The sequence below is a fragment of the Gymnoscopelus microlampas genome (assembly GCF_963454915.1).
Source record: "Gymnoscopelus microlampas genome assembly, chromosome: 19".
NCBI lineage: Eukaryota > Metazoa > Chordata > Actinopteri > Myctophiformes > Myctophidae > Gymnoscopelus > Gymnoscopelus microlampas.
In genome coordinates, this window is record NC_139956.1 from 35,683,365 (window position 1) to 35,696,599 (window position 13,235).

Sequence of the window (13,235 nt, forward strand, 5' to 3'; positions counted from 1 at the left end):
AATAATAATACTAAATTATTATTAATTTATTAACATAGTAATAGTTTACACTCAGTGGTTCCACCACTGACGCAAACAAACCGAACTTGCTCCAGATCGCCTCCCCAGTGCGTCTATTGAGCACGGACCGAAAATATCCGATCTACAAGCTCACAATGCGTCGCCTAGCGACGCGCTGTGAGCTTTTAGATAGGTATTATCCGGCGCGGTTTGATGACGTCATTTATGCGCCGCCATCACAACATGGTACATGGGTACATGTGGATTTCCACAATTCTGTTAGCAAACAGTTAGAGGAGGAACATCTCTCATGTTCCATGTGTTTCTGATGTTTTATGTCAGTCTGACGATTATTAATACTTTCGATTGATCAGTCATAGACTGATGGAGCGACTTTAGGAGGTGCAGGAGAGAAAGAGAGAGAGAGTGTGTCCTGTTTGTTTACACTTCATCATCAGTACCAGGCTGTTGTTAGCCGACCAGCTAATAGCTGTAGCTACAGACAGACAGTGATCATTCATTGAGAAATTGTTTATAATTTACAACAAATGTCTGATCATGAGACTGTAGACGCTGCTCCATCTGCCCCGGAGGAGGACCGTCATGGACAGAACAGAACCAGTGATGGACCAGTAACTGGTACTGGCACTGGTACCAGTGATGATGGACCAGTAACTGGTACTGGTACCAGTGAAGTGAATGAAAGTGCATCTCTTTCCAAACGGCAACGCAAGAAGCTCCTGAAACACCAGAAATGGGAGGAAGAGAGAGAAGTCAGAAAGTAAGCATCATGTTTTCTTCTGACAATTATGATTCATGTTTAATGTTAGTGTTTTCTGCACAACAACGCCTCCAAGAGGCCAACTCAATCATATTAAATAATGATAATAATTATACATATTATTTGTAACACACTTTATATTTGAACCAAATCTCAAAGTGCTACAAATTTAAAAAAATAAATAATAATATAACAATTAAACTCAGATCAGATCAAATGTCAGCTATAAATGTCAACATGTATGCCAGATAACCAGATATTGAAATGTAATACATAGCATTATTGTTCTGCTGTCTGTATGTCTTATCACCTTGCACTGTATTTCACATGCACTGGAGGAAAAAAAATGAACACACTACACAGACACATTGTGCAATACTTTGAGTGGTCCAATGTGTGGTCCTTGAGGGGGTTCCAGGGGGTCCCCAGCTAAATGACTCATAGTTCATCTTCACCGTTATTTACGAGTAAATACAACTAGAGAATGTACAAATAATGTCTATTTTGATCAGAGTTTCACTGATGGATGGATAGGTAATCACTATAATTACAGTACATGGACAGAAAGGAATCCTGGACCAAATGACAGACCATATTGGACCAAAATCATGTCTTAACAAGAATGTCCTTAGATTGGGTTCCCAGAGATGAATAAGATATAAAAAGACATAATAGCAGCAGCAGCAATATACAATTCAGCTGCACACCTGAGCTCTTAGCTGTAGTTTTTTACATGTTGATCGCTGTGTGTGTTGTGTCCAGGCAGAAGCGTAAAGAGAAGAAACAGCAGCGGCGAGCAGAGAGACAGACCCAGGGTGACGAAGACTGCAGCTCCAGGAAGAGGTTCCGCCAGCCGCTGGTGGCCAGCTCGCTACGCCTGGTGGTGGACTGTGGCTTTGACAGCCTCATGTCACTGAAGGTAACATACTGATGAACCATTAACCATTATGGAACTTAAACCAGTGGTGTAAAGTAACTAAGTACATTTACTCAAGTACTGCACTTAAGTACAATTTTGAGGTATTTTTACTTTACTGGAGTAAAGTAAAACTGGGAACTGGGAACCCTGCGGCTCCCATCCGGCCGCTCTACCCTGAGCCACTGCCGCCCCTCAGTACTTTTACTTCTACTCCACTACATCTCAGAAGCAAATATTGTGCTTTTACTCACATTATGCACAATGAGTACTTTTAAGTATATTTTGATACCAATACTTTTGTACTTTTACTCAAGTAGTATTTCTACATTGCAGTATTGATACTTTTTGACGTAAAACATGTGAGTACTTTTTCCACCTCTGAACCCATTAAGACCTGAGGCCGATTCTACAAATGTCTTCTAAATCTTTACAGTTCTCTGAAAAACGTATGTTGCTGTATACATTGCTCTCTGGCAGAAACTCCAAATCTCCATATTTTAACTTTTACTTGATCATACTACAGCGTCACACAAAAGCATCACAAATAGCAGATCTACAAGCTAGCGCCGAGTTTCGAGCTTTTAGATCTGCTGCTTTTGCAACTTTTGCATTTTGAATCCTGAAAAGTAACAGTTTTGGAAATATGAGACATTGAGGTTTCCACTCAACAGAGACGATATATATATATAGCTAAAATCTAAAATGGCACAGATACCTTCCTGGTTTTACTGGCTTAAAGGATTTTACTGGCTTAAAGGATTTTTTCTTTTTACATTTCATACAATACAACTAGTACATGTACAGTGGTTGGAGGTGGACACCCCACTCTTCCATTGACACATTCAGACCCTGGTGTCTGGTAGGACACGGAGGGCTTGATAATGTCAATAAAGTTATTTGACGCATATGTAACGGCACACTGGATTGGACACAAGGGGTGCGTTCGGAAATGTAGCACTGAGCGCACTGGCCAATGCAAATAATTCTAGGCGAGTGCGCTCCCGGTGCGCATATCTGAACGCACCATAGGGCTACGTTTCTGATATGTGCACCGGGAGCGCACTCACGTATTGAACCAGTGCGCTCAGTGCCTTATATCCGAACACGCCCTAGTTGTTTTGCTATCTCTATTGTAGTTTGTGACATCGTTATGTCAGTTACAGAGTGAGACATAAAACGTACACATTGTAGCCTTGAAGGAGTAGTTCACCCCAAAAATGACTTATTTTCTATCAATTGCACACCCCATGAAGCCTTTTTGGAAGTTTTGTTTTTGTTTTGTCGCTTTCCTATGCCAATATATCATAAATAGCCACACATTGAAATTTGAAGATTTAGTCAACCTAAACATCTCAGCAATAATGTATAAGGTTCACAATAGGACCCTTCCAATCAGCTTGCAGGTGCTGTTTGAGCCCAGAGAAAGCAGGTACAAACTCAGGGGAATGGCTATTTTCAAAAATAAATTTGCAAGGACAAACACCAGAGAAAGATGCCTATCTGCCACAGGGGTAAATATTTGGAATAAATTAGACAGTGAACTTAAACTGAGCAAAACTATAAGAAAAACGATAATACATAGATAGATGTAACCTCATACCTTTTGCATAGTACATACTGTACCTTTACGTTACCAAATAATCGTGATTGCAGAATTCTGTGACTGGGATGTATACATTGCAGTTTGTTCAGGAAATGTAGACGTACTGTACACAAAAAGGACGTTTTGTTGACTGCTTTGTCAGCATTGTTTCTGCTTACTGACTGTGGCGATAAATGCATTTCATCTACAGGACATTCGAAAGCTTCACAAACAGATCCAGCGGTGCTACGCAGAGAACAGGCGGGCCTTACACCCAGTTCAGGTTGGTGTGTGACTCCCACTGAACGCAACATGGACACCATGTTAAACCATTAAGACCTGGGACGCATCTGTGTCACTTTTTCATTGGAGCTAAAAAGCATTATTTTACACTTTGGCTATTCGAAAATAGCAGATCTACAAGCTCATAGCGAGCTTGTAGATCTGCTATTTTTGAAAAAATGCGAAAATGTGTGCAAATCGTTGAATATATATTGTTTAAAGCGAACATTTTTAACTCTATTCTTTGCTTCTGGGGGGTCCCTGGAACAAAACATTTTGAGATGGGGGGGTCGGTGGGCCAAATACATATCATTTTGTGGGTCCTTGACATGAAAAAGTTTGAGAACCACTGATATAGAATGTTTTTTCAGAAAACTGTTGGGATTTAGAAGACATTTGTAGAATCGGCCTCAGGTCTTAAAGGGTTCAGCCTAAAGGCTCTGACATGACACACTGACTGCGTCATTGATGCGAGTGTCACACAAGTTTCTCTCTTCCTCCCAGTTCTGATTTAAAGGGATATTTCACTTTCAAACATGTTTGGGGTCATTTTAACGTCTACTCAGGCTTTTGTGTTTCACCCAAATACAGTTTTTAAGTTACTTGATTCAGTATTTAGATATTTGATATTCTTTTTATCAGACACACCCCCTTCCTATTTTGGGTGAGGGACGGCGTCGTATGATGATGGAGTATAAAGCTTTTGAGACTGTCCAGGTCATGTGTGCTCCTCTTCCTCTCTCCAGTTCTATCTGACAAGCATGGGTGGCCAATTGAAACAGTACATGGATGACAATGACAAAGGCTGGCTCAACTGGAAGGTAAGCAAACCTCTCCTCTCCGTGTGCTGTCATTTCTGTCTCTTGTTGGTTGTGGACGTTTTAAATGAAAATCCAAGCAAACGTTTTATAATTGCAGTTTATAATTTAATTGACCGTCAAATTGGTCTTAAAAAGGTGATGATTTTCACAAATTCCGTAACCTGTAACATGAAGAGACGTTCAGCCTTACAACAGCACTGCTGGGAGGTACTGAGGTATCAAGAGATGCAAGCAGAACATATTCCACAGACATATGACACAGTTTTGTTTCCATTGGTCATAACATCATCGTCATAACAAGAACCAGTTTATTGAATGAAATACCATGCCCACCATCTTGTCAATGTCACACTTTGGTTGGTTGATTTATTGTTTTAATATGACGGATTATGTCATTTTATTGTGAGCTTGCTATTTGATCTTTATCATAAGTTAATCATCTCTTTAGGGCAGCCTACTGATGGCAGTTATTTTGTTCAAAGACACAGACAGGATCGATTACAATTGGCTGCAACCAGTGGTGGAAAAAGTACTCAATACTGCAATATAGAAATACTCTGTTACAAGTAAAGGGCCGGAATTAAAAATGTACTTGAGTAAAAGTACAAAAATATTGGTATGAAAATGTACTTAACACATTGTGTTGATATGTTTCGTGCTGTAGAAGCCCCGACGCGGAAGTGCATGTAAATAAAGCGTGCGTGCGAGACGGCGGAGGGTCCCGACTAACGCCTGGAACAATAATATTTCTAACGCGATCCTCCATTGCAGAGTGATCGCCGATCGAAAACGGCTCACTTCCACCACATGAAATAGAAATGGAGTCATTAAGCTTTTAGTCACGGAGTTAACATTGGAGCGGCCGACCGGAAGCATTTTTGACATGGATCCACATCCGGCCTCTCCTTCTCAGAGACTCCTTGGATGATCCCAAAGTTTTGTTAGAGCGCCCCACGTGGGCCCCACGTATAAAAAAAAAAATGGGCCAAAAACGGTCCGGACCGTTTATGGCACATGACGCATGGATTCTCAAAAACGGTCCGGACCGTTTATGGAACTCAATGTGTTAAAGTACCAAAAGTAAAAAGTACTAAAATGTTTGAAAATAGCAGATCTACAAGCTCACAACGCGTCGCGGCACGTTGTGAGCTTGTAGATTGGCTATTTTCAAATCAAGCCTATGTACAAAATAGGGCTAAAGTGGTTAATGTATGTTTTATAATATGATAATAATTGATAATTGCAAAGTAACTAGTAAACTGTGTGTGTGTACGCGTGTGTGTGCGTGCGTGCGCAGGACATTAGCGTTAAATCGGAGCACTACCATGACGTCCTGTCCAAGGAAGAGGTGGTCTACTTGACCTCTGACTCTCCCAACGTGCTGACACAGCTGGACCAAACCAAGGCCTACGTTATAGGAGGCCTGGTGGACCACAACCACCACAAGGTCCGCACTTTATTTCTGTACACACACTTATTTATGCAACGTTAGTTGTTTTGTTTTTTTGTTTTATGCAGTGTACCTTGCATATAAGGAGGGATAACAGCTGGTATCGATAGTGCAGCAATGTATTGAAACAGTTTAAAATATTCAGAGACACAGTTATTATGGGAACATCTATTCATGACAACAGCATCACCTACAGTCACAAAATTGTGAGGCTTTCTAAAATTCAATCTAGAATTGTTGAATAATATAATGTTCATGATTAGAATGGTTAAGAATTGTTAGAAGATATTCACTCTACCTACACTATGTACTGGTAATTGGAAGAGTGTGGGCACTTAAATATTGCTGCCACCTCAATGTTAAATAGGCTAGTTTCCCCCCAAAATTGTAAATAAACAAATACATTAATGTATGCTTTGGAATATGGTCTGAAATAATGTAAAGTATACATGATTTGAACATGCTACAGTTGCTACAAATTGCTATAAAACTCCTGGTCATTATGGGCATGAATAAGAAGTTGAAGGGTACATTTAGGTCTGATAATGATTCACCGTGCATGTTCAAATAATGTATACCTGACATTATGTCAGACCATTTTCCAGAGCATGCATTTATTTTTTATTGTTTCATATTTTGGAGGTGGACTAAAATGCCAGTTTGAAATTGAGGTGCCCGCTCTACCTGCATCCTTATTTTCCCTAAAATGTAACAAGCAAAAATACGTTGAAGCGCAAGGTACAGTGGTGTGGGAGTCATGCATTTGCAGCATTCGGCTATGGACGTTTTTTTGTCCTGTGCATGTGCCATAATGTTACGGTTGGCAGGTCTCATGTTGATGTTACCCATGCTTTCCTTTGTAACGGTATAACCTTTGAGAAGGTCTCATGTTGATGTTTACCCATGCTTTCCTTTGTTAGGGTATAACCTTTGAGAAGGCCAAGGAACTGGGCATCGACCACGCACAGCTTCCACTGACCAGCTTCGTCAAGATGAACAGTCGCAAAGTGCTGACCGTGAATCACGGTGAGGAGGGACTATGATGTTTACACATTATGTACTTTGTTTATTTATGGAACACGGTATATGATGCGATCTGAAGATGACCTCATGGGATTTTCAATAGACAAAATAACTTCTAAACTACTTCCCCTGGCTACATTAAAGCTGCAATCCGGAACTTATTTGAATAAGTCCACTCCGCCGGTGATAATTTAGGCATTTAGCAGAAGCTCTTAATCCAGAGCGACTTACAGTAACCACGGAAAACAGGAGCTTCAGGCAGTTATACTTGTCACCAGTTGGTGTCCTACCTGACATCAGGGTCAATTTATGCATGACAGGCACCCGTGTTGAAATTAGAGATGCCATATTATTCTTTTCCTTCCCGATATCGATTCCAATAATGTGCATATCGGTCGAATAATTCGAATATCGAATCAAATCTCTAGGACAGTTGGTTCTCAAAGTGGGGTCCAGGGACCCTCAGGGTTCCTTCGGGGGTTCCAAATGGACACTTACAGGTATGTAACTCTGAGAGCATACAAATGGGGGTCCTTGAAATTAAAAAGGTTTGAGAACCACTGATGTAGGAATAAATAAAACACCCAGTTCACATGTTATGGGCTGCACGTGTCCGCATAAACTGTTTTTAAGCTGCCATCGCTTTTCAGCTTTTGCATTTCAATATAGAGCTCCTTTTAAAGCTCTATATTCTTATAGTAATCATTACTATGGAGCAGGGGTCTTCAACAGGGGGTCCTCAAAGTTACTACGGGGGGCCGCCAAATCTTTGTGTGATAGGATTTTTTTTTTTTACATTAACCACTTGAACCCTAGCATTCCTGTTCTGAGGAGAACTTCAGCCAAAAACAACAGATCTACAAGCTGCGAGGCGTTGTGAGCTTGTAGATCTGCTGTTGTTGGCAAAGAGGTATAGGTGTAGAGGGGAAAAAAGAGCTGACCCAAGTAAAAAAAAAGACCCCTGCTATAGTGTTTGTTCAGTAACAGGAGTTACTCGCCATCTCTCAAGCTCTTTAGTAAACTGAAAATACATTTTCAGGTGAACCCATTTATAACGTTCAATTTTAGTGTTCCAGTTCCAATTATGTCTGCCCATTTCTTTGTTTCCTCCCCTTCCATTTTCACTTGTTCATCCCGTATGAGTTCGCTCCCGATTGGATGAAATTGATGTCCCGACCTGAAAATGTATTTCCTATTCACTAAAGAGCTGGATAGACAGGGAGACCCAAACACTGATGGCAATGATTGCTATTTAAATTCTATTTTATCAAAACAAATATCACTTTATCACTCATTACGTTCAAAATGTAGTGTAAATACACCGGATTTAGTAAGAATGCTAATTTCCATCCGTAGTCCCCATCCAGAAAACAAACATTACAAAAACACACACATTTTAGCCTATTTAAAAAATGGTCACAAGTTTGATTGTCCATTATCCGTTTATTTTGTTGGACCTTAAAAGATGGACATTCTCTTGTACTAGTGGGTAGATTGTTCCTTGAACTGAAAATGAATTTTGCGCAACGGTTGTGCGTCTGCGGGTCATGCTTATGTTCCCTCAGCCTTATATCCCCTCAGCCCTATGTTCCCTCAATACCTAACAAATTGTTTTTCATCCAAATTAGGTCCTATGTTCCCTCAGCCCTATGTTCCCTCAACCCGATGTTCCCCCATCTCAAATTAGACCATATGTTTCATAAACCCTATGTATCCCAATCCCAAATTAGACCCTATGTTCCCTCAGCTTTATGTTCCCTCAGCTCTATGTTCCTTCAGGATCACATACTATAGCCCTTTGATTGATATCTTTATTGATCATGAAATAAAACATCTCACATGTAACATACATCTGACCCACCATAATCAAAAGGATGAAGCAAAAAAGCGTACAGTTTGTTTCCATTGCGGTCCCTTCCATAATGTGTTGGTGAGGGCACCCTTGAAAGGGGGGTGCAATGATGCGCCTCGCCAGTCCGGATATTGCGTTTGTGATGTCGACCCACCATTCACCGTACGCATTAGGCAATTTCGATGTAGGATAGGCCACGTCCGATTTTATTTAATTTCGTTGGCTATCCCTTGGCCTTATGACAAGGGATAGCCTAAATGTGTAGAATAAATAAAAAGTTTCGACATTTTTGTCAACTAAAACTTGCGTTGGAGCCTGCAAAACATTTATTGGCAAGGCGCCAGACAGGTGGCTTCTGTAAACAAACCGGTGTGTGATTCCAAATGCATAAAGATAACTCATAGTTATTTGAAAAATAATTATTAAGAATTATGTGAAAAATCATTAAGAATTGGATACGGGCATGACATTTGGCACACATGTAAACTGTAAACATGTAAACTCAACATCCTGTGTGTGCATGTCTGTGTGTAGGGGACACAGGGAAACTGTCAGAACCTTCCCTAAAACATCCGGGACAACGCTCCATACGTCCCAGACTTCCAAATTGTGGAACAAACTCCCCTTTGCAGTTAGAACTACAGACTCACTCCCAATTTTCCGCCGTAATCTGAAGACACCTCAGACTCCACTTTAGTCTGTAGCACTTGACCTAGCCTTGACGACTATGCAGTCTTATGCAAAGGTTAAAATGTAATTTCCTATAGTTTGTATAGTTTCAATGTACATATCATTTATCTTCTTATATTGTACTGTGTAGACTGATGCTAGGTTCTTGGTTGACCTACAGTATGATCCTATTACTGAGGCACTACACTGTCTATGCATTTGATGTACGTGTTTACCTTGTTTATTGTAAATCGCTCTGGATTAAGAGCATCTGCCTAAATTGTAAATTGTAGGTCTGTTTTGCAATTGCAAACCATACAGTATGGTACTGCACAGGCTTATGAAACAGTTTTTTTCACGTTATGGGAGAAAACTGAAGACAAAAGATTAAAAAAAGAGAAGTAAGACTAAGTTACAGAAGTGGTACATTTTATCACCAACTTCATGTCATCGGTGGACTGGGAACAAAAGTCAGCCTGGGAATATTAAGCAGATGTGTAATTAAAGAAATAATAATATTGATAAGTAGTGAAAGCTCATCTGTCAATCAAATAAATAAAAATAATACAATAACATAAATATAAATGAAAGGGCCCCAGCATGATAATCTATAGGGAAAGACCCCTACAGTCTTTTTTACAAACCAGTATTGTACTGCACATGGGTTATGAAACTATCTCATATTTTGACAGTACTTGCCTTTTACGTTGTGGGAGGAAACTGATTACAAAAAGGTAAAATAAGAGAGAAGTGAGCAGTTACAGAAGTGGTCAATTTCATCATCAACTTTATGTTGAAATGTGTGGACCAGTAGTGTGTGTGTGTGTGTGTGTGTGTGTGTGTGTGTGTGTGTGTGTGTGTGTGTGTGTGTGTGTGTGTGTGTGTGTGTGTGTGTGTGTGTGTGTGTGTGTGTGTGTGTGTGTGTGTGTGTGTGTGTGTGTGTGTGTGTGTGTGTGTGTGTGTGTGTGTGTACTGGACTGGGTCTATATATATTATTGTTTAACTTCTCTGTTTTCAAAATGTTGTACTTTTTGTGACATGACATTGCTACACCCTCTTTTAATCCTATCCTATAATATATTAAGGAAACCTCGATCAGTCTGTCTGTTCTGCATGTTTCTCCTCAGTGGGTTGAGCAATTGATCTGAACTTGCACACAGGCATTGACCATTAGCATATGCAGATGTGGCCCGTTTTTCACTTCCCCCAAATTTAAGCTGTTTATTAACGTTTTTGTGTAAACACCGGAGATTCAGAGTTTGGGCTATGGGATCTGTTGTCATGGTTACATGCTTTTACACCCATGACGCCAGAAAACGCCAGGACAGACAGACACTGCCTGCAAACTTATAAAGGACTGTTTTATGAGCGGGGCGGCACTTTAGATGTCATCTCCATAGCACTAGCACGCAGACTGACACGTGCAATGTTCGAATCCAGGTTGTGTTATTAGCATGCCGGAATAACGGCTTAAACAGCGTAAACTTCTCATGGTTGTGGGTGGCAACAATTTCACATCGAGTCGTAAATGATCGGGTTGTCACACACACACACACACACACACACACACACACACACACACACACTACACTTCAGCAGGATTAAATCAGTGTCCAAATTTGGGATGGGGGGACATAGGGCTGGGGGGACATAGGGCTGAGGGAGCATAGAGCTGAGGGATCATACGGCTGAGGGAACATAAGGCTGAGGGAACATAGGGCTGAGGGAACTTGAGTACGCTCCCGTGCGTCTGAAACAGTGTTGATTTTGTCGACTAAAACTATGACGAAAACTGTTGGTCGACTGCCTTTTTTCACTGACGAAAACTAAATAAAAACTAAGCTACGATGACTAAAACTAAGACTAAATTGACAATTTCGTCAACAAATAAAAACTAGACTAAAATGTTTGTGAGGAACTAGTGGAGAAGAGATCCAGTAGAACTGAAAGACAATTCATTTTATGTTTGGTTGCGCTCGGGTGTTGCACTCTGAAAACAGCAGATCTACAAGCTCACAACGCGCTGTGACGCTGTCTGATGTTTTCGCTTTGGCTATTCGAAAATAGCAGAAATACAAGCTCACAGCGCGTCACTACGTGCCACGCTGCGAGCTTGTATATCTGCACATGTTTTACGCTTTTTGGAAAATCTTGAAAGTGTGAGAAGAACTACTGCCTTAATGGGGTAATTAACGTGCGCTCTCTTGCTGCAGTGTTCGAGATCGTTCTGGCGTACCTGGAGAAAGGCGACTGGCAGGAGGCCTTCTTCACCGTGCTGCCTCAGAGGAAAGGAGCTACGCCCCTGGACCGGGACGGCAAAGACTCCGACAGTGACTCTGAGGGCGAGGCCGAGAACAGTGCGCTCACCAAGAACAGTACCGGGACACAGAACCCACAGGACGGGGTAAACGGAGACGCTCACTCAGCCCAGACAGACAACAGCCCCACAGACAGAGCTGACTCGTAACACAAACCCAACGGAAACAAATACACTGACGGGAGTGAAGTGCTTGCCAAGTTATAGTGAATGATATCTGCTGCAGAGATATATTTTTGGTTTAGAATACAGTTGATTTTTCCTGATAGTTCCTGATTTATTTTTAAATTATTATTATTATTATTATATTTCTTTTGAACAATGTTCAACCTGTTCCTATTGTGGGCATGTGTCATAAGTAAAAATAGCATATCTACAAGTGCATGTGACGTGCTGTGAGCTTGAAGATCGGCTATTTTTGCAGACAAAGTGTAAAGCAGGTTTAAGTTGTAAAAAAAAAGAAAGAGAAATCAGAGTATTAATGGCGAGTCATAATGTCTCATTAAAAATGTAAATACATTTAATGTAGAGGTATTCAGCATTGTATAGTTTTTTTCCCCATCCCATTGCCAGTTGCTCTGTCTCAACAGCACAAGCAACCAAAATTGACACAAGTACCATCTGGAGAACAGATGGTACTTTTTCCCCTCTACACCAAATACCTTCTGCAAAAATAGCAGATCTACAAGGTCACAATGCTTTCAGGTTGCGACGCGTTTGTTGCACCAGACCACTTGGAAGGTAGCTCTCCACCGCACCGCTGTCGGCGGCGATTAGCGTCTGTTGCCGAAAATCTGCTGTTGGGTGGTGGGTACGCTGTCGTGTCGGGTCGCAAGTTGTAGGGAAGTGCCGAAAGCCGACCGTCAGATAGCAGCGGGCTTTTTGTTGAAAAAGATATCAATATTTTCAGCACCATAGTAGCCGTCTGTCGGTGTCGGCTCTCATGTGCATCCAGCAACTTTTTTCTGTAGTAATCTGTAGTCTTATTTGGTGTAGAGCTACCTGAAGATCTAGCAGTGAAACTAGGATGCATTTCATCGCTAGTGAGTGCAAATTGTTATGTACACATTAACAATTAAGGTATTTAGCAGATTGTCTTTGACAGAACGTGCAAGTGCAAGATCAGAGTAAATGGCTCGAACCCTTGTCAATAAATGACAGGGTAAATGGTCACGTAAGTACAGTGCAAAGAAAACGGTTTAGTGCTTCAAATAAACTAGGATAGCAGGTAAACATCAAACCTAGTATCTGTCTAAACATCATGCTATCAAATAACTAAACATTTGTGGTCAAGCAAACGGCATATGTCTCCAAGTATCCAACATACTGTATGTATGCCTGAATAGCAGTGTTAATTTTGTTGACTAAAACTATGACGAAAAATGTTTTTTAATTGAGGAAAACTAAATAAAAACTAACCTTTGACTAAAACTATGACTAAATATATTGATAATTTCGTCAACAAATGAAAACTAGACTAAAATGTTAGTGAGGGACTAGTGGTGAAGAGATCCAGTAGAACTAAAAGACAAGTCATTT

At 40.7% G+C, this 13,235-nt stretch overlaps 1 protein-coding gene across 1 annotated transcript; it reads left to right on the forward strand.

Annotated features, from left to right (window-relative positions):
• Positions 1–242: 242 nt before the first annotated feature.
• trmt10a (tRNA methyltransferase 10A) lies at positions 243–12,907 on the forward strand. The gene is made up of 7 exons (XM_084043307.1): positions 243–781; positions 1,544–1,700; positions 3,494–3,565; positions 4,311–4,385; positions 5,683–5,832; positions 6,756–6,861; positions 11,593–12,907. Exons 1-7 carry the CDS (start codon positions 549–551, stop codon positions 11,844–11,846), a joined length of 1,047 nt encoding a protein of 348 aa, XP_083899433.1. The 5' UTR covers positions 243–548; the 3' UTR covers positions 11,847–12,907.
• The last annotated feature ends 328 nt before the right edge of the window (positions 12,908–13,235 follow it).